At 41.3% G+C, this 22,283-nt stretch overlaps 1 protein-coding gene across 28 annotated transcripts in view; it reads right to left on the reverse strand.

Moving 5' to 3' along the window:
- Positions 1-22,283, reverse strand: part of CADPS (calcium dependent secretion activator) — a 476,275-nt gene that overhangs the window by 85,108 nt on the left and 368,884 nt on the right. For 8 of the 28 annotated variants that reach the window (XM_043587824.1, XM_043587826.1, XM_043587822.1 and 5 more), the window contains 6 exons: positions 17,614-17,720; positions 16,575-16,583; positions 12,328-12,348; positions 10,967-11,123; positions 9,755-9,896; positions 1,566-1,712 (listed from right to left, as the gene is read on the reverse strand). In XM_043587824.1, the coding sequence (XP_043443759.1) occupies positions 1,566-1,712; positions 9,755-9,896; positions 10,967-11,123; positions 12,328-12,348; positions 16,575-16,583; positions 17,614-17,720 (583 nt within the window). The remainder of the gene's footprint in view (positions 1-1,565; positions 1,713-9,754; positions 9,897-10,966; positions 11,124-12,327; positions 12,349-16,574; positions 16,584-17,613; positions 17,721-22,283) is intronic. The other 20 variants (XM_043587838.1, XM_043587844.1, XM_043587847.1 and 17 more) reach the window with 6 other exon arrangements.

Below are 22,283 nucleotides of genomic sequence, written 5' to 3' on the forward strand. Positions count from 1 at the left end.
ATTATCTGCTTTATTACAATGTCTTGATTCATATCTTTTCAGAAACAATGCCACGGAGCATGCACAAAAGAAGGTAAGAAAAGCTTTCAGATATTTATGTTTTAATTTTTAACAGATACTACCTAATCTAACTTTTGATAGAGTCATCTTAGCATGAATATGATTTACTTTTTGTAGAAGATTTTTTTTTTCAGGTATAAATTTTTGGAGGTCTTAGTTCATCGTTAAAAGAGAAGCAGACACATTGACCATATGATCGCATTGTGAACTTGTGAACGAACATAGGTTTTTAAAAATGTCAGGCAACTCTGAAGCAGCCAAGTAGAGCGGTCATTGAACATCCAGTTTCTACCTGGATTATTGCAAAAATAAGAATGCCGAGGGCCATCTTGATAAATGTGATTTCGACATTTCAAAACATCACTGCCAGTTTCAGATCATTTTTTATTCCTTTGATACTAACACTTCCCTTTGAAAATGTGCCAATTTATTCTTTCAAGAAAAAGCTTATCTGGCCTATAATTAGCTGTGGTCTAAGAAAAGGATCAAAGGACGGTATAGAATCACTAAACTCTATTTCACTTATTAAATCATGCACATGGTTTTAATTTCTCTGAGATAGAATTTAGGGGTGTTGGATCTTCTTCTTGCAAAGGGAAAAAAAAAGAGAGCCACTTGCCAAGCTAGAAGTGGCTGCATAAACTTGACCCTCTGAGCTGCTGCCTTTAAAGGGGTGGCTAGGCCTCCAAAAAAAAAAAAAAAGACAAAAACAAAAACAACAACAAACCCCATGCATTCCTGGCATTTGTATGGATGAATGTAAAGAATGGTCCTATCCTCAGACCACAGATGATACAGCTACCAAAAAATTTAATTATCTGTTTTTCGACTCTTGCATTCTCAAATTTAGATAGCTTCTTGCTACCTAGATCCCAATGCTCCATATTGTATTTTGACCTTGGAAAGTATCTTTACATAACATATACATTACTAAGGCTTGATCCATTCAGAAGTTTTCATTTAGCCCTGAACATACTGTTACTATATCCTGCCATTTGCTGACACCCGAAATATGCTTTTCGGTTTAAACAGACTCTAGGAATTTTTTATTTAAAGAAAACCCCAGCTTTTAGGTAAGTGTGCTTCCCTCTTAGATTTGGATCAGGCCAGAGAGGACTGGCCAGCCCATCAGAGAGGTTTCTTGGACTATTTTTGAACGGATAACTCCCAAAGTCATGGCACTCTAATTTAAAAAAGAAAAACAACAACAACAACAACAACAAAAAACATGGGCAGAATCTTTTTGCAAAAGAATTCAGGAAGTTAAACGTAGTCCTCAAGCGTTCAGTGGGCGTAAGACAAATTGTTAGTGCTGTATATATAGCAAACGTCTTACAAACACGCTGTGTGCCAGAAATAAACAATATTGTCTCCGTATGATCAGCAAAATATGTCTAATTATCCATCTCCATCTCTGTTATATAGGATGTATAGAAATAAACAATACATATCCATGCCAAGATCACTTAAATTTAAATTAGATCTAATGTGAACTGAATACACACTCAGCATCATATATAGCAGCCATCCATGACGGTGCCGAAAAAGTAGGCATTTGTGGGATGCCTAGAGGGATGTTAACTGGTAGATTTGGTACTTTGGGAAGGTTCACATTGGGTAGGTTCACATTGGGTAGGTTACTGGTTAAACTCCTGTGGAAGAAACAGACAGAAAGAAAAAAATACCATCACAGTGACAATGCAGATGCGGCAGAAGCACATGACAGTTGTAAATAAATTGGCCAAGTTCACAGCAAGACAACAGGGGAAACGCAGGCCACACACTTCAGAAGACAGCTCACGGATGGGGCGTTGTGGTACAGCTCAGTAGTCAGAGAGAAATGACAAAAGTTAATGGGAAAAAAATTAACTACAGAGTGACTTAAAAGTGTGAAAGCTCACAGACACCTATACACAATGATCACATTATAGAAATGTCTTTGTGAGGGGGCTCTGGTTCCCAAATGCACTGCCGTGAGAGTCCAGAACTTGTCTGATACTAAGAACATGAAGTGCATGGAATACTTGGCATCGGTGGGGTGAGGGCTGCAGGGGAAGTGACTGAGACCGATACAAATGGTGGCGTACTTTCCTTTTCTTACTTTTATTCGTAAATTATTTTTGAGGGAGGCACATTTCTCAAGTCGGATATTAGATCCAAGGCAGAATGGGAAATTGACCCACTTGAATGCATACTTCCCAACTGTTACTTCTGAAGACAGGTATATGTGACATGGGGTGTCCTAGTTGAAAGCAAAGATGAAGGGATTGTACCAAGAAGGATTAGCTTTGAGTCACTGTACAAAACACTTAAAGAAACTTGCTCTCCCAAACTAAGTCCAATTAAAATGGAGAAATGTTTACACACCTAAAAAGACACCTAGGAAAAGAAAGTTCACCTCTAGTTCTAAATTCTTGGACCGTAAGTAGATTTGAAATGTGGCCTCATGGGGCACCTGGGTGGCTCAGTTGGTTGAGTGTCTGACTCTTGATTCAGCTCAGGTCACTATCCCAAGGTCATGGGATCGAGCCCCACAGCGTGCTCCATGCTGAGCATGAAGCCTGCTTGAGATTCTCTCTCTCTGCCCCTCTCCCCCACTCACTCTCTGTCTCTCTAAAACTAAAAAGAAAAATGTGGCCTCGTGTTAGAGCTGTCACACTTGGAAGTGAGATAAAAACTGGAAGAAAGAATGCAGGGGTTTGGGGGGGCACTGGGGATGTTCTGTTTCTTTGTGTGATTATTATAGGGGCATGTTCGGTGTGTGAAAGTTCACCGAGCAGCGTGTTTTTCTGCAAACTGTTAAAATTAATGGAGAGTTAAAAACGTGACCTTGCATCAGCTTCTTGTTTTTTGAACAGAGATTGATCAACTGACATGATGAAGGAGAGATGGATGACCTTACAAATAAAGAGAGAAAATAAAACAAAACAAAAACCCCAACTCGAGTCAACCGTATCTCTGTGGAGGGACTGTGGCATTTACTGCTCTTCGAGCTGGCACCGTGTGCCTCTGTAGTGGCATTTTAAGGGTGTTCCATCCAGCCAAAGTCACTGGCACGGTAGAGCCCAGCCTAACTCTGCATCTGAGAGGAGCCTTCCTGTTTAAGTGGAGTTGACAGAACTTTGGCAGAGGAGTTGAGGGTTTCTTTTTGGATCTTGCAGAAGAGCAAGTTTTGCCAAAGCAGATCTGCCCTGGGCAAGCTGTGTTTGACTAACAGAACCCTTGCAAGGGCTGGGGCTGCCTGGGGGCAAGCCTCCTGATAAGTCAGAAGTCCTGGGCCCCACAGAGAGTCAGGACATCTGCCTCCCTCTAGAAACAAGTTACTCTTTCACAATGGCAATCCGGATGGAAAAACCTAGAATGCAAAATACCAAGCTAGTGTTCTTTTCCTTAAGGGAAACAGGTTTGTCTCACAGGTTTGTCCTCTGCACTTCACGTTTTGGGAAAGTTAACTCGCTTCTTTACTTGGAATGAAAGGGTGCCCTTCTAGGAATGGTCAAGAGAAGAGTAGCTAAATATGACTATTAGGTAGAAGGAACAGTGGAACTTCTTCCTCGATGCTTCTCTGTTTAACAGGAGAATCTGCCTCTGAAGTCAGTCCCTGGTGGCTCTCAGACTTAAACACTGCCATGTTACAAAACCGTTGGCGATTTCCATTAAGACATGTGTAAGCCTACATAAGCAAATGTGATCATTAGATGATACACACACTGAATAATGATCAAGGAATTAGGAGATCTTTAGAGATGGCAGCCTGGCAAGTTAAAATGTCAATTCTAAGCAAATTAAAAGTAGCTAGAAATGAATAACATACAGATGTATGCAAAAGCAACTTAATTTAAACATATTAGCGGATGGTGGGTACACAAATTAGAAATGAGCTTTGTTTTGCATATGCAAATTTGAAAAATACTTATATTAATCAAAGCATATTGTATTTGTAAAATATGACATTTTGGCTGGACTACTGCACTGGACTCGTAGAAACATTTCCTTCATGTGACATACTAGAATGCTCTACTTTTAAAAGACTGAAACATGCTTGATATTTCTGCATTCAGCAAAATAATATAGTGTCGTATTAATGTTACTAATATTTCACTTGGATATTAATAACTTGTATTAATAGTCAAAGAGGCAATTCCAAGCATAACATACATGAGAAAAGGGAGAATTTTCTAGTAGCACTCAGGTCAGATCAGGCTCCAGGAGCCACTGATGGGGATAACAAATTGCCCTTTAGTAACTACCTAAAAACAAGTCCATCACAGGCCTCTCTGTGAGAATCATAATGGGACATCTCTGGATACTATAAGAGGTGTGAATTGTAATCACAACAACTGATATATGTCAAAAATCAGACTCATTCTGGGGCATCTGTCTGGCTCAGTTGGAGGAGTGTGCAACTCTTGATCTCAGGGTCATGGGTTTGAGCCCTGTGTTGGGTGAATTTACTAAAAAATAACCTTGAAAAAATTAGACTCATTCATTTTAGGGACTCTGCTAAAAAAAAAGGGGGGTAGCTCCTATTCAGGTCAAAGGGACTGTCACTGGATCACTGGATTAAAAAATTATCATCTGCTCTCTCTCTTTCACATGGATAAATGTCACAAATGTGCATGCCTCATTTCTATGGATGAACAACCAGAGGTAGAGACATCTCTTACTTCTGGAATAAATTCTAATCAAGACTGTGTCTCCATGCAGAGAGGATATGGTTGGGTCTTCTCTCAAAGACTTCTGGATGGGGTTAGACTTGAGATTCAGAATGCCTTCCACTTTATGAGCCATTTGTTGCATGAATCTACATAGTACATCTTGTCTTCTTTTGGTGCTCTGGACACTAAAGCCTTTCTCCATGATTATCCTTAGGTCTAATCCCTGGCTTGGGGTGTGGGCACTCTTTGATACCTTCCTATAGTTTAGAATGATGTTTCCCAACCTTTTATTCATTATCACCACCAGGCCCCCAACTGCCTTCCCCGTGAGAATTTCATACCACCAATGTACTGTGTATCTGTTTATGAGCTGTATGTAGACCTGTGCTTTATACATATACATAACAAGAGTAAAAATTTTTTTGCCCCTCTTCCCTGCCAAGAACCAATTTTTACCAGTCTGGGAGCTATGAAGCTCCTGTTTGAAAAGTATGACCTAGAGAATAAAGTTCTAAACTTCATGGGATTTTAGAACCTCCCAATCAACTTTCCAACCTTATAGCTTGCTTCCTTCCTAATCCATGCTGGCCAAAATCAAACATTCACTGTTTCTACTTCCCCCATATTTCTGCATTTGCTTATGCTCTTTCCCAGCACTTACCCCTCTGGAAATCTTACTCTCCAAGCCATGCCCTTTGTGACTCCTCAGTTGAGATTTGTTTCCCTTTATTCCATGCTTTCATCACACTTTGTTATGCTATTTCTACATTGGTAAATATTTAAAGTCATTTTTCTTGTGTGTATGTTGCTCAGACCCAGCTAAATTGAGATCCCAGACCAGGGGATTATATCTTTCTCTCTTTCTCATCCCCACAGTTTCTCTATTGTATTCTTGTAATTTCCAGGCTGTATAGTTCCTTAATAAATGTCAGTCAATAAATATTTATTGAGCACCTATTGTGTCCCAGGCTCTGTTCTAGGTGCTAGGGAGGCGCTGGTGACCAAATGTGGATATGGGGTGAATATGGAAAATCACATTTTCCAGAATGCTTGAAAAAGTCTTGGGTATTCAAAGTCTTTGTTTTACAAAGGAGGATAGTGAGGCTCAGGAAAGTCATCTGACTTGCCCAAGGTCACCCAGCAAGTTAATGGCAGAGTCAGGAGTTCAGTCTCCTCTCAGTCTAGTACTTTTGTATTTCATCCCAGGTCACCTACATGTCGCTAAGTTGCCTTTGGTCTGACAGTTCATTAAGATATTGATATCTTTGACAATCTGGAAAATGAGGTTATTTAAAAAACACCTTTCATATATACATCTCAGGCAGAGAGAGGTAGAGTGCATTCTGAGAAATGAGAAACCCAGATTTTTCAGTGTGCATATGTCAAAAATAGTGTCTAGAGCAACCATTCAGAGCCCTTTTAACCTGAAATGGGTAACCATGAAGTGTGGATTCCCTGTACCTGGAGGTGTTTAAGTGGAGATTGAGACATGATCTGTCAAGGAAAAGGTGGTGTGGAGTGGGTACATAGTAGTCCTGGGGAGCTTCGGATTACTTGCTTTCTAAGTTTGCTTCCATGCCGAAGGCCACAATGACTTGACTAACAAGGAGCCAACTCTGAAGAGCTGGTAGAAAGGCTGCCCAACGTCAGTGAGAGCCAAAAGCTCATATTCAGGGCTCCAGGGAGAGTTGGGGACAACCTTCCCAGCAATGGCCCTATGACCTTTCCTAATGGACACCCATGAGGGCGCTATGGGCTCTAGCTTGAGCCTATTCTTGACAGGCTGACGGCCTTCCACTGTGGTTATAGAAGCGGTACAACGACATTTTCCACAAATGCATTGAGATGCTGATCATGACGGTTATCTGGCTTAAGGGACACAGAGATGCAGCGACCCATTCTCCCTTGCAGAGATGGAAGGCCATCTTTCTAGAGAAAAGCAGCACTAGAACTTGGCCATATTACTCTATCAAGTAGCTTCAGTTGTATCAAGCTCAAAGGACTATATTTATGCTTTATTTTGCAGGTCTACATTTTGAAATAAGAAAATCTGAAGAAGAAAGAATACTTCTGTTTTTAGCAAACTCAATATATCAGTAGCATTTTCTTTTCAGAGTGCTGTTTTTCTTTAATAACTTGAATGCTAGTTTCTCTTGCAGTAAGCTTTACAATGCATTTCTCAGTCATTTTACCTATAATCAGGTGCCTGTAATCACAACTTTTGAAAAATGGAAGAACAGAGCTATTTGAATATAACAATTATTTGAGGGAAAGTCTGTGTGTATGTATTGTCTGTGTGTGTATGTGTGTGTGTGTGCGTGTGCACGCGCGTCTGTGTGTGTGTGTAATGGAGGAACATGTGGTAAGATTAGAGAAGGTTGTACAAACTGAATCTATTTACCTAAGTCAGTTTCTCGTTCTTGAGTACGCATAATAATAATAATAAAAAACATTCCAAAAAGAGTATTCTTTACTTGGAAAAACAATACAAAAAGGAAAATGAATCTCTACTTCTTCACTAGTGGTCAGATAAGAGTTTGTACTTTCTCTTCACATGATAGGAAGTATAGAGAGACTCATTGTTAGCATATAAAAGGAAGTCCCAAGGTCTTTTTACCCTTCATTTTGTGTCGGCCATTTCTGCAAATCTGTCATAGCACCCACGTTCTGTTTACAAATCAGCTAATAAAATGTGTGTGGTTTCAAAGAATTGTAATTTCATGTATGTTTTAGTTGGCACTTCCAAATGTGTCCATATACTCCAAAAGGCATGTACTATTTACCACGAATTGAACAGACCACAATCACGGTCACTAACCAAGAGCACGGTTTGACCTGCAAAAAGCTACTTGAGAAGAAAAAAAAAACATCTACATAAAACATTCCCAAGCTATTATTCACAACTATTCATGCTTCCCTAATGGTCAGATCTTTAAATTACTGATCCAAGAGTTCAAATTTTATTCTTTTAATCACTCAAAAGAAATCCCCAACAAAACCTTCCCTAACACGTCCATTTGTGAAAGTCATTTTGATTCTACCTTTATTTCTGATGTTATCGAGAATATTTAATGCTGTAAGAGGAATAACAGATATCTGCTTGAAGAATTTAACAGATTATAAAATGACGTCAATGACATTCTCCCAGAGCTTCATGACAATTCTCAGATACCGGGTAGGGACATTTTAAAAAGTCAGTCTTATAGAGGAGAAGTTCAGAGAGTTTCAAAGTCTTGCCTTCTGGCTGGTAAGTGGAGGGCCAGGCCCTAACCCCAGGGCCCTTGAAGAAATAGTGACGGATACCAATCATTTCCTCCCGTGTTTGGTAGTAACAGCATCCACATTTAAACCCAAGTAAGTACAAGCTATTTCAAGACCATTACTATTTTGAAAATGTGAATATTACTCATTTGAACCTTTCCCTTTTCTCAGCTGTTCTCCACAGCACAAGTGTCTTGAATATAATGAGCATTTACAAAAAAATACAGCCCCTCGTTCACGCTTGATCATTAAGGGACCCAGTTTAACTCTCCTGCGTTAGAAGTCAGCAGGGCCATATTAAGAGAAGGTTATAAACCTGAGAATAACAAGCCAAGATTTAGATTTCTTGGTACTTGCGAATGAAGAGCAACTACCTATTAACTTGCTTTCAGTAGGGTAAGTCAAGAAACTTCTCCTGTGGCTTAGATGTGGGGGAGGGGGGCGGGTAATGTGTGGCTGAGAAAGCTATTTTGCACTCATTTCTTTGTCAGTTAGAGTTGTGCAGTGTAATATGAAGAGGAAGAATCTTAATCCAGAAAACTGTGTAGAGACAGGGCACAAGTCAAGTCCTTGAACTTGAGGGAAATGTTTTAGATATTTGTTCTGAAGTACCTCAAAGTGTGCTGTACCTACCCCCGTGATGCTCTACACTGATTGTTACTTCTCAAAGATGGAAAGGACTAGAAAGAACAAAATGCTTTTCTTACAGAAAAGAAAAAACAAAAAGGAATCTGACAGGGCAAAATTAATACCAGGCTTTATTGGAGATTTTCAAACCATACCAGAAAATTCTCAACACCTAGCAGCCCTCTACTTCTCTAGAAAGGGGAGCCTAAGACTGACCCTCCAGCATTCTTGAGTCACAGCCCTCCTTCTTGCTGGGGACACAGGTGGCACTGATTCTGCCAGACATTTCCAATGGGATCTAAGATTTGCTAAGCAATTGTGGAAATTGCCAAATTTACACCCTACAGGATTTCCGGTCGTTGGTCCTACAGGAGCGATGTCCCATTGACAAAATAAGAGGTCAAATGCATTTAGGAAGCTCCAGGTTAAACAGAGTTAAATAAGGGTCTGTATTACCATGCTCTCAGAGTTTTCAAATATGCTGCTGTGCTTTCTGCTTCTCCAGGAGATACAGGTGTGGGGTGGACGAGTGGGGTAGATAGACTTTCCTAAACATATCTGGCCACAGAGAAGTCTTCTCTCAAAGTGCGTCTCCAAGGCCTAGACCAGGAAATGGCAAACTGTAGCCTACACGACAGTTTCCTGGTTTTGAAAATAAAGTTTTATGGGAACACAGCCACACACTCGTTCATTTGCCTTTTTGTCTGGTTTTGGTTTTTCACTACAAGGGTAGAGCCGAGGAGTTGTGACAGAGATTATGCACCTTGGAAAGCCTAAATATTCACTACCTGGCCTTTAATAGAAAGAGTTTGCTTGGCTAGACCCCTATGGAACACACTGTGGGAAACGTTAATTCCTAGGGGTATCACCACTGGAGTCAGCTACACAGTACTAACATCACAGCCAGGTTTCTATCCCTTATTTCTTGTTTATCTTGTGCAATAAAACAAAGATTTCACTTCATAAAGCATTTCTCAACCTCCTTCTCCCTCCCCCACTTGTGGGTGAGCATCACAGTTAGAAACATGTACAGTGTTTGCTCTCCGTCCTTGCTAACGATAAAAACTGTGACACCGTTAATCCATTTCTGTATGACTGTCCAGCCATTTGCACCCAAACTCCGATGATATCAAAAGAGGCTTCCTTACTTGACTGGTTCCCATGACTCCCGCTCAAAGCCCCTGTGAATGGATTGTGCAATTGAGGACTCCATCAAATCCACATATCTAACCACAAGTGGGGCAAACAGGTCTTGCAGGTGTTTGTGAAATTTTCCATTGCACAAATTATCTAGAACAGATAAGCAAAAGCTTGGTAAGAACTCACAGTTGGCTTATCAGCATACAATGTACATACAGAAGGGATTGTCTTCTATATTAAATATACCGTTTCTGGGGGAGGCGAAAAAGAAGCAGGGGGGAGGTAATAAAAGTATATGAATGGCACTGAAGCTCATGATTCAATCTGTGTGGGAGGAAAATGGAATTCAAAAACATTTTACCCATTTGTTTTGTTCTTCTAAAAAGGGAAAGCAATCACGCTCCTTTAAAAACACAGTGAGGGGCGCCTGGGTGGCTCAGTCGGTTGAGCGTCCGACTTCGGCTCAGGTCATGATCTCACAGTTCGTGGGTTCGAGCCCCGCGTCTGGCTCTGTGCTGACAGCTCAGAGCCGGGAGCCTGCTTCCGATTCTGTGTCTCCCTCTCTCTCTGCCCCTCCCCCACTCACACTCTGTTTCTCTCTCCTTCAAAAATAAATAAACATTAAAAAAAAATTTTTTTTTAATTAACTCTAAAAACACAGTGAAAACAATAATCGACAACTGTTTTTCAGGTTTTCCTTGCACCCACTCCCCTCTCTCCCGTGACATGCCCAGAAAGAAAGAGCATTCTGTCCCCCTCCCCTCCTTCATCACTTCTTGGAAGGAAGGTTTATTTTATGGCTATGTGTTGCTGTAAGGTACTGAAACGCTTGGGGTGTTATTTAGCTGGAAATTGTTTTTCATCTAGAAAACATCTTTCAATAAAAATTTCAAAATGTGAAGAGGTTAAGTTAATTAGCTTGTTCAAAAGCAAATAAAACACACAGGCATGGGTCCCGCTTATCACACAGCTCTTGAGTTCTCCTGCCTAGGGAAGAGAGGGCTTTCCTGTAACAGGACATTTGTTGGAAGAACGAGAATGGCCATCAGCTGTAAGCTTGCGTTGTTTTTAAAGTCATAAGAAAACTACGAAGGGGGTTCACGAGCCTGTAGTCTGCCTGGGACAGAGGAGACATCTCAGTGATCTGTTTATTTACCTATTATTGATCTATTTATCTGCACACTACTTAGGAAAGTCAACCAGTCGAAGACGATACGTACAGTCAGTACGGAGAAAATCATTCAGCAGCTGAAACAGTGGAAAACTGTCCCATGTGTCTGGGGGCTGCACCTCTAACGCCGCATCCATATCCACTGCAAAGAGTGACAGGAACGTCTCCGCATGCTCCACCATCAAGTCTGACCACCACGCAAAGGCCTTTGAAATTTGGCAGAAAAACAACAGACGGAGAGGCGATGAGCTTTTCTCTCCCACCGAAGATGGGAAGTCAAGTCCTCACTGGTCAAGATTAATGGTGCATCAGCAGGGTTTGGTGACTTTATTGTAAAAAGAACAGCATTTTTCAGACAAGTGGGCTTTTACGTGTCCCGAGGCAATGCTTTTCATAATTCCAGGCCTGCCTTCAAACGTATTCTGATCTGCTGGTCAGAGGACGCAGCCGGAGGAATGGCAGACGTGGAACTTCTGTTCAATTTACAATAATCCAGTACGTTTTGAGTCATGCTCTTTGTCACTGCCGTTGGCTAGCTCTTGCTCTAGGGTATTCGAATTTGGGAGTTTCTTCACTGTGTTTATGGGTTTTCTGCTGGTCTAACTTGAAAATTTGCAATTATTATTCACTTACATCTATACATCTGGGCTTAAATGTCTACGGTCTCATACAAGCTCAGCAACTCATTATTTCTCTGTGCATCGGTAATGTCGCTCCTATTTCATACCAAGGCAAAGGAAACCATTGTTGCAATTGTCACCAAACTTTTGAGTCAAAATCTCTTTCAGCAGGGAGCCTCTGGTTTTGCATCCTGCCTGTAGGGAAGATCAGGCTTACGCTAGGAAGCACTCAGTAAGATCAGGACTTACTTTTCCGGGGGTCGGACATATGTGTACATTGAAAACCAAAAAATATCAGTGAAGTAACTCATTTTCATGCACGTGGGTCCTTGGAAATCATTGTGCAGGGTCTCAGGGACAACATTCGCATCGGACGAGGCCAGATGTGAATGCCATTCAAAGGCATGCATGCATGTTGACTAATCATTTCTGGCAGGGAGCATGCAGAATGAGTGGCGGTGTCAACAGCCCCCCCCCCTTTTTTTCCTGATTTCAAAGAGAGCAGAGAAACAAAAGCAAATTGGCTGCCCATCTTGTCCCCCAGCCCCCAACCCGATGCCGTAAAGTATTTACATTGGAAACACTTTCCGGAGCATTCACCAAAAAAAAAGATGGGAAGGCGTTTGGAAACATGAAAGATGATTATGGAAATAATTCCATAAATGAAAAGAGTTTGTTCAATGGCCAAGCTCTTCTGTGATTCATTAGTTATTTGGGGATATTCTAACAGCCACTAGGAGGCAGAATAGGGGTCCACCTCTCTTCTTTCATGAGATTTCATTTTACTTACTTCTCCTTTATCAACATGTGGCTGGTTTGCAAATTAAATGGAAAAAATCAAGTCATGGACCATTCTGCAAGGTCAGCGTGGCTGGAAATTGACACCTGCTGTTTCCATTTTAACTTACAGTAAAACCTCACCGACTCAGAGTAAGGAGAGAAGAGAGATGCTCGCCTGTCAGCAAAAAAGCCTACATTATGGGGTTTTCTAAAAAGAGATATCATTTTACTGCTTTCAAATGCAGTCAGTACTTGGGCACGAAAGTCAAAGGCATTCACTGGTTGCCATATAAGTGTCTCATAAATGTAGAGGTTTTTTTTAAACTTCTAATAACCATAGACCCACTGATGCTTAAAGTGAAGTCAAAGAGATAGAAGCTTTAACTTCAGAGGTCCTGGGATAAAACTTGTGAGAAGAGCCGTTAGAATTTCCAGGGAAAGTTGAGATCATGTCAAACATTCCACTTCAGAAAAATGAAAAGAGCCACATCTGCAGTTGAATTGCCGCAAGTATTTGTGTCTGAATCGATGAGGTTTTATTGTGGTTTTCCTGCCTGGACACGAGGGCCCTGGGGTGTGGGGCTGGCTCCACACTGACTACCTGGCTAAATCCGGCAGAGGAAGAAATCCTCCGCCCCACCCCCGGAGCTCTCCCAGCCACCTGTGTTTTGGGCAGAGACCTTGAAAATATTGGAACTTGCTGGAGTCCCACTCCCACCCCCACCCCTAGATGGCGGGATGACTCTCATTAATCCTGATGCAGGAGATTTGCAAACTTCACAAAGACACGCCAAATGTTGGCTGGGACTTCCTCATTAGTTATTTTATGAACTTTATAGCTTCAGGGTGAGTCCAAGTAAACAGTTACTGGGAAGACTTGAGTTGCTTACTCAGATATGATTTTGCTCTAGGATGATGGGGGCGGGGGGGGGGGCGGGGTGTGGAGAAAAAGAAAGAGAGAGAGAAAAAAAAAGAACAAAAAACCAATCCTAAATGTCTGAAATTCCAAATTTCTTAGCCCAACTTCACACCTGGTTCTTACTAGTTTTATTCAAACGTTGCAAACCAGAGGCCCAAATAAGCACCCACTTCTATCTATAGAGAGCCTAGTCCCTCATTGGAATTTCATAAAATTGAGCAATTATCTATAGGTGTTGCACGAATAGGTATATAGATAGGTAACCCTACAAAGAACAATGACTACCATGATATGATCACTATTGAAGTCTGGCAGAGAAACTTTGGATTCTAAAGTGAAGATCATTTAAATATAATAGCTGTAGGAGAAACGAAGACCAAATCTATTTCTGTCCACCCAAGGTAATTCTTCCAGAACCACATCAGGAGGTTCTGGAGGAAAGATTCTGGCAAGGGCAGTCACAACCAAAACCCATTATCATAATTTCAATCAAATGAACAGAATCCATGTGACTGGGTTGGGCAAGGCAAGCTTGAAAATTTAAAAAAAACCACCAAAACAAGACCTAACAACTATATTTATCTCACGCTTGTTCATACAGGTGAATGCTACTTTGGTACACGACTGAACTCAAAGTCTGTGGGCATCCGAAGCCTTTGGAGATCTTTTCCAAAGATAATAAGGAGTTGTGCTTTGGCTTCTAAATACTTACCCGCTCATTTCATTATTTAAAGGCAAAGATGTATGCTTTAGGAATACAGTCCACCACACTGAACACATTGTCTATTTTGTACACAAACTACATGTATATATGTACCCCTCCGTGTACCACAATACATATATACATATACATACGTATACATAGAGAGAGATTGGAAAGGGAGAGCAATGATACGTGAAGGCATTATTCGTGTGTATGTGTGTGCGTGCATGTGGGAATAACTTCAGCTCTCAGAGCAGAATTAAGCTGAGATTAAGAAATAAATGTGACAACTACCACCGTATTGTGCATGCGTGTATGTGTGACATAGTTCCAGCTGATGAGAATGTTTTCTCTTGGGGTATTTAATTACTTTGTACTGGAATTAAAAATGATTCTAACGATTGTTGGGTTTTTTTTGGTGAGGGAGGCAAGTCTACTTGTCACATTCGTTTGTGTAGAGCCACAAGACGCCATGGCTCCACGGCCGAGATCCATGCTTAGGGTTTAGTGATTTTCTTGAGTGTATCTGAGCGATCAGAGAAGATGCAAGGAGGACTGGTCAGTAGAAAAAAAAAATCTTCATACTTCATTCTTTTTGGCAGCCAAACCTCATCTTAAACATATCAGAGCAAATTCTACTTCGTTAGCTGTAGTCCAGGGGGCTCTCGACCCAGCTCTACTTTGAAATCAGATGGGCAATTTTACAAATTACTAATACTCAGCTCCTCCCCGTGAGATTCTGACTCCTCGAGCTGGGGTGACACCCTGGCATCAGTAAGTTTTAAGGGCTTTCCAGGTGATTGCAATCTGTAAGTGAACGCTCCGAACAAACGGTGCCTTTCTGGATGCTTCCACCTTGAAAAGAGCCCCTTCTTCTTTCCACATATTCTGTCTGTACCTGTCACTTGACACTTTCCACATAGGTTTTGTCCTTTTTCATGATCACATACTCAATATATTTGGCTTCCTTAGCAATTCGTCCCCAAAAATGCAACAGCCAAGCTTTGCTGAGGACTTACTACGTGCCAGGCATCACGCCAGACACTTTACTTCATGCGGACTTCCATCCCCAAATGACCATCTGAGGTAGATTCTATTATTCTCTCTCATTTACAGGATAAGAGAGGTTACGTAACCCGGTTGAGATCATAAAGCAAGGGGCAGGTAAAGCTGGAATTCAAACTCAAGCTTCTCTGACACAGAACCCGAGCTCCTGGCCACTATGCACTGTATTGTTTGAAGGTCAAGACTGCCTTATGTTTTGTTCTCCCAAAAAGCACTGAGGTAGGTTGCCTCAGTGCTTAGCAGATAGGTAACTTTTGATCCATTCATGAAATTCTGTGATTGGGTGAAATTACTAATTCAGGAAATGATCCTGTACATTTCTCTAAAATCGAATCAAGTCTCCCAATTCCAAAGTGTGCTGAAGTTTTCAGTCTAACTTCTAATGGAAACAGAATTGGATTTACTCCTACCCTATATACTTACCCCGAATGCCTTTTCAATGCATAAGATTAAAATATTTTTATGATGATGGTTATTAGGGCAGTTTAAGATGATGATTAGCGCTTACTGAGAAAAGTGCTTGTCTGGAAAAGCAAAACAAACAAAAACGTCTTCTTTGTAATATCAGCTTCCCTTTGGTACCTCTTTTGAGTAATTTAGGAAAATATCCATCCTTCCTTAGCCTGTAGCGGCCTGAGAGTATCACGTGATTACAAATGAAGCATGTCTGTCACTTTTGTTCTTCTTTTAGTTAAAAGGACAGCAGCACAGCTGTGACTGAGGAAAGCCATCCTCTTCGTATCCAGGTCATTAGAAATGTGTAGATTTGGTTTGGCATCATGGGAAAAGCCTCAACATCCAAATCAGGGGAGGGCAGGCCAGAACCCCTGCGGAGCTCTGGAAATGATTCGGTGGACACCCAGAAAGAACGTACTTACCGTCACTTAAACCCCCAAGGCCCCCAATCTGAAAAGGATGTCCTCTAGGATGGAGTCGAAAAAAAAAAATTATCCTAGCCCAACTTAATTTTATATGTCTGGAGGTAGGTCCTAGTTTCCAGGTTTGCAGGGGGTTGATTTGGCCCCTCTTCTCATTCCTGGCTGTGCACCGCTTGTAGGAGTTAGTTACACTCGCCTCAAAGGGTCTTCACCCCGTTCTTAGGAGGGTTTTGGGGGGAATCATGATTCTTTGACACTCTCTCTATATATAAATACTGTATATATGATTCACATACAGACAGTTGTAGAGGAAGATTAGTATCACTCTGGCTAGCTACTGGTTACTACATTCGGTACTCAACTGCTGTGGTAAAGGTAAGTACAGACGGACGTAGGAAACTAAGACAGGCTAAGGACAGGATCCAGGCAGGTAGGAGGCGCGTGTCGGGATGTAACTGCACTTGTTGTTAAGTATATCACTCGCTTCATGCACGCACAAGAGAACCCCCACATTTACCCTGCCGTGGAGGGCCATTTCACAAGCAGTCCACTGGAAGTTGCCGTTACATTCCTCGGGTCAGTGTTAGGAAGCAGGAGCACCCAGGAAAAATCCCAGTAGAAGACATGATACTTGGAAGGGCATGCACAGACTATGACAGCAGGTGGCTGGCTCATTCGGCTTAGTCACATACCTCTTTTCCCTGCCACGATCAGCCATGATTGAGTGGAACAGTAGAAAAACAGGGAGGAAATTTAAATATGCAATCAGGCATTAGTCGGGACGATTGGATTTATGGTGTATTATATATTATGTAACTATACTGTCAATTTTCCTGTATCATGGGAATGATCATTTTAAGTGCTTGAGAAATTGCTTTTATGGAGTGCCTTGGTTCCCCTCTTGCTGCAGAACTGAATGGAGAGGAAGAGCGAAAATTAGTGCAATTTTCAAAAAGGTTATTTTAAGAGCAATTTTAAATCTCGGTTTCTGAAACAGGAAGTGACAAAATAGTTTGACCATAATGGCATCTTGGGATCTTTTTTCTTTTGGAAGGGTTGGGTTGTTGAAGTCCTTGCAGTTTTGGGATTTAGTTAGCCTTGAAATCCCTTAGTTTACAGTTATTATCAAAACGATCGTTTTGACAGTGGTTCGTAAAAGAAAAAGAAAAAGTACACTGTATTTATTCAGATGTATGTTGGAGAATCGACAAGTTGAACAACACAGAATAATTTGCTTCCGTCACTGCATTTAGCAACCTAGGTCATCCGAGATTAACCCGTGAAGGCTCTCGTGCGAGCGGAGTAAGTTACAGAGATAAATTCAAAAACATGGCCTGCGATCCACACACCAAATAAAATAAATAAAAACAACAGTGGTGGCGACAACAACAACCACAAAAGACCAAAAAGTATCGTGTGTGTTCCCGACGATAACCTTGTGCTGCTGGAATACATGTTATCTTTAAAATACACTCACCTCTTTTGCTTGTTGTTAGAAACATCTGAAAACTTAAAGCTGAAATGTATAACATGTAGCCACTTTTTGTTTGTTTTAAACGACCTTCCAAGGGCGTCTCCTTGCAAAACGTCCACTCGCCTTCTCTTTGCAAGGCCAGTTAAAAGAACATGTGTGTTAAGGCATCTCGTTGGTTTGAATTGCTGGGAGGATGGGGTCTGCACTTTCCCGCTAAGGGACACCCAGAGAAACAACTTCCCGCCCGGCCCGCTCACCTCCGCGTGGTGCTCCTCATTCTGTTGGAGAACCTCAATGACTAGTTCAGCAAGACGGATTGTGTCTTCGAGCTTTTTGGCAGGAGTGATTAATCGGCCTACATTTTCTGTAGTACAAGAATTGGTGTTAAAATTCAGTGAGAGCTTCGGGCTAGTTTTGCGGCCATTAGAACTAGTGGATAAGACATTTCAAATCATCACCAATTTTTTTTTCTCTAAAGGTTCATGCAAATGTTCAGTGCCACGTAATTAGTAGTGAGCAGACCATAAAGCCATTTTGTTATTAACACCATCCTCATTATAATACATATTAAGAAAAAGCAGTGCTCCAGCTGCAAATTTTCATAGTAAGGCTATATTAAGTTTATGACAGCCCATTTCCAATTGAGTGACATTTTGTACACACGTTCTTTAAAGACAGCATAAATGCACTATCTTATATCACTCTCTAGACTGTGTTCGCGCTACCTGAGGCAGGACTCTGATCCCTGACTGCTGTGACATTTGTTTCCTGGATTTGTCCCTGAACGTTTGGTACTTCAGCTTTGTTTTTCATTACAGGTCTGCATGTTTAACAGGTATTGGAATGTTCATTTGGAACAAACAGAATCAAACGTCTGGCTGTTTGAAGTTGTCCAGGGAGGAAACTGAAAGCTAACGGACATTCCTGAGCTATTAGGTAGAAGACAGGATAGAATCATTAAAAGGGCGTTGGGGGTAGAGGACTGGAGGAAGGGATGGTAGTCTGTGCCACCGGTTGGTAGGACTGAAATTTTATTTGGGGGGTGGGGGCGGTGGTGGCAATAATGTACTCAAAACTGGTTCTGTGTTGTTAGTTTTTATTATGTTGAAAGCATTGTGTTTTGATCTGACCCACGACCAAAGGGAACCCTGGTTCAGGGTGAGTCTTTCCAAGAGCGGATGCAGGAATGTTTGGTGATGTCATTATGTTACCAAAAATGAGAAACTTTTTTTTCCTGGGGGAAATCTTTTTATTTAAAATGTAAAGATGTTCCTAGCCAATGAAATTGCTTGAAGTCAACCAGTCTGAACCCACAGGGGATCCTCTATTTCATGTTTAAACCTTCGAACTCTGAAGCCTCGGAGACGCTGGGAGCACACGGGGTGAAATGGCAGTAAGACCCGTTAGTGTGATTCCACAGCCAGGTTATATATGTGCACAAAAAGACTGCCAGAACTTGTTTTTATCCCCTCCTCTAAAGCAGATATATTTTGGCGTCAGGATTTTTCTAACTAGAGAAAATTACTTAAAACTTCACAGGAAGGTTTTCTTGTTGTTTATGCTGTTGTTTGGCCGGGGGGAGGGGGGCGGGGGGCGGGGGGCGCGGGGCGCGGAGATGAGGTTTAAACAAATAGGTGACTGCGAATTTACAAAAGAAATTTCAAAGGGCCGCCGTCTCATTTTCCATTGTACGTTTGTCAGACAGGCAATGAACATCAGACGAGTAGTAATGTGGGATTTAATAATGAAAAACAAATTCAGTGAGCCACTGTATAAAGAGTATTTCAGCCAATGGGAATGAAGAATGGTAGATGGGGTTGGGGAAGACTGTCGAGGTCCTGGGAGTTTCAGTCCAACAAAGTCCCACGACTGGAGAGAAAGTGGACTTTCTGGATTCAGGCCAACGGGACACTCCATGGTTTGTACCGCACACAGGTGGAAATGGCTGGGTAGGGTTAGGGCATGAGGGGGTAGCAGGGGACATAAGTGTGCAGATCAGGCAGGGAATATCTGACACTCAGGGTGAGGACATGTGAAGAGTTTAGGGTTGATAGCTCATCGCCTGGTCCAGAGCAATGACTGTATGGAGAGATAAAGAGTGACAAGGTTGATTTCTGTGCTTTGGGGGCACCAGGCCCGTTTATAATTTCATAAATGGGCTATCATAATTTCATCAGGAGACTTTCAGGCATTTCTACAAACATACTGTGTATATATGTTTGAGTAATATGTGTAGAATGAGGTATTTGCATTTTGATAGTAAATATGCATAAGCTACTATTTTTTATTAGTTGATATTCACATTTACACATCAATTTGCAAATTCCTCATCCTATGCTTATTACCCATTCGACACATACACCCACATACACACATCACACACTTACAGACATTTTCTAGTAACCAGACAAGCCTGCACATTAATACAAATCTGCAGGAAATCCCACTTGGGGCACATCTTTGAAATCTCTAGCTTTAAGAATAAAGAACATTGTCCTTTTGGGTGGAATACTCACCAAATCTAGGGGGAATTCTAACTGTGCGTGACACATGATATAGACATGAAATAATTCCTACCAACATCTGTATGTACTTTTATTTAAAAAACTGTGAATGATTTTCATGTCTGGAGAAATCCAAGATGCTTAAGCTAGGACCACCTGAAGATTTGTTTTAATATGCAGTACTCTTAGATTGACTACAATATATATTGATAGATACACATAAAGTGTATATGTGCATGCAGCCATTCTATAAGTGTGTGCACATGTACACAGATATGTGTATGCCTGATGTATATATACAAACAGTATGTTTAATAAAACCTTTTGCAATTTTACTTTAACAGGCAACCATTAACATAAGCAGGTTAAGGATCCTTTAATCTAGGATGCTTGATCTTCCAATTAACCCATGGAGCAGATTTTCATTTACTATTAATTAGCTGCAATTCCATTATCTGTAGATCAAGCCACTTTGCTGAGACAAGATACTATTTTCCTCTTCATTTGTGTAGCTAACTGACTAGCTAAATGGCAAAAATTGTACTGGAAACAACTTGTCTAAGATGTTGTCTTTAAAGAAAATATTGTGCAAAATCCTGTAGCATGTCCTCCCTCCCCCCTCCCCCAGCAGAGGTCAAGGAGAAATTTGTGCTTAAACGTGACTTTTTTTTTTTTGTCACTTCCGCTGTCTTGAAATGTATTGCAACATTCCTATCTCCCAATCGTGTACCTGCTGGAGCACTGAGGAAAGGCAACTAGAACTACAATATACTTAGTAAACATTTCATACAACAGAATTGAAGCTCATAACATATAAAAAAAAATCGTCATGCAAAATGTTATGCAACAATGTTATTTTGTGCTGACATTGAGGTTTGAAAATGTTGCATATGTCAGACATAGCTAGAGACAAAAAAAAAAATGTGGACATTTGGATATAAATGCTCTCTTTCGACTGTCTCAAAACCTACAGTGTCACACTCGAGAGCCGGAGCCGCACGCAGCTCAGTGTTCCAAACCGAAACAAAATTTCCAGAAGAAAAATGAACGGAAAAGCAAACTAAGCTAGAAAGCTGCTGAGTACAATAACGGTAGAAGTTTACAGTACTTGGTTTTGGCCTAGGCATGCCTTTGAGCCTCTGAGATAGCATGCTGGTCTGCGTTTGGGAGGGTGGAGGAGGCCCAGGAGGCGCTGGGGGGGCTGCTCAGGTAGGTGAGGAGAGACAGTAAAAAAAGTAAAGAGACAAAGTGACTTTTTACAAAGGTGACAAGTAAGATGACAAACTCTGAAAAGAACAACCAAACAAGCAAATGTGATAAAACACAAATGGAGAGCTGCTCCTTTCTAGGAGTCACTGCAACGTTACAGAGGCGTGACATTGTGCGACAAGGGACGGGACTCTTACCAGCGTCACCAGCACCACCCTACCGAGACACTCAGAGGCTGAATGCAAATACTGGATGCCCTTATCCAGACGGATACACATGAATGATGGTGGCAGCATCATTGGCAGAGAGAAGATACACTTTTGTTCAATGAAGTACGCCTCTGTGTTAACAGCTGCTTCCTTTTTCCAACGATCAGACTTACGGGTTCACAGCTGGAAGATCTGGCTTCTCCCCTTCAACATGCTTCCTAACCTTCTTAGGCAACCTTACACCTTCTACTTAAACCTCCCTGTGCTTCAGTTTCCTCAGCTGCAGACTGCGAATGTTAATATCTTTCTTATGTACCTCGCAGGGATGATGCTAAGAGCAAATGAAACAATGCTGGACAGATCTCTGTAAAGCCTAAGGTGCCTACAAATGTTGATTGTTATCTCCGACACTGTGAGGAGGCAGGAATGAATTGCTCTACAAAAGCAGATGAAGGGCCATTATTAGTTCCAGTGAGGTAGGGAATATTCTTGCTCCCTTTGTGGAATTTCAACATGTCAAAATCTGTCATTTTTTTGGGGGGGGGGGGGACGGAAATGTGTGGTATCTGATTGTTTCCAGCTCATTTAATTATTTTCAGTTTGGAATTCTCGTGGCTTTTATATTGTGGGTTGAATCATATATAAAAACTTGCCAGCTTATCAAATATGTTACTTGCTATTCCAAATGTTAGAATACTGTAATCAGCACTTGACCCATCTGTCATGTGGTTTACAATATCAGCACAGCAAGCATCCTATAACAATAGCCTCTCCTTCAATACAGGCACAGAGCACTGTCAGCTTTACAATTCTCTCTCTTTAATGAGTGTCTCATTAACCTTAGACCTGCTCCTTTTTAATAGTTCCTCATTTATAAAGCAATCTGCACGGTGAGGGGGACATACTCCATTGCCAAGTGCGCTTCTGGGTTTGCTTAAATTTTCAACTGGGAAAATGAATTTTATTTCAGGCTTATAGGAAATGTAATGCTAGCAACATTAATAA

This window comes from Prionailurus bengalensis, chromosome A2, assembly GCF_016509475.1.
Source record: "Prionailurus bengalensis isolate Pbe53 chromosome A2, Fcat_Pben_1.1_paternal_pri, whole genome shotgun sequence".
In the NCBI taxonomy this organism is placed as follows: domain Eukaryota; kingdom Metazoa; phylum Chordata; class Mammalia; order Carnivora; family Felidae; genus Prionailurus; species Prionailurus bengalensis.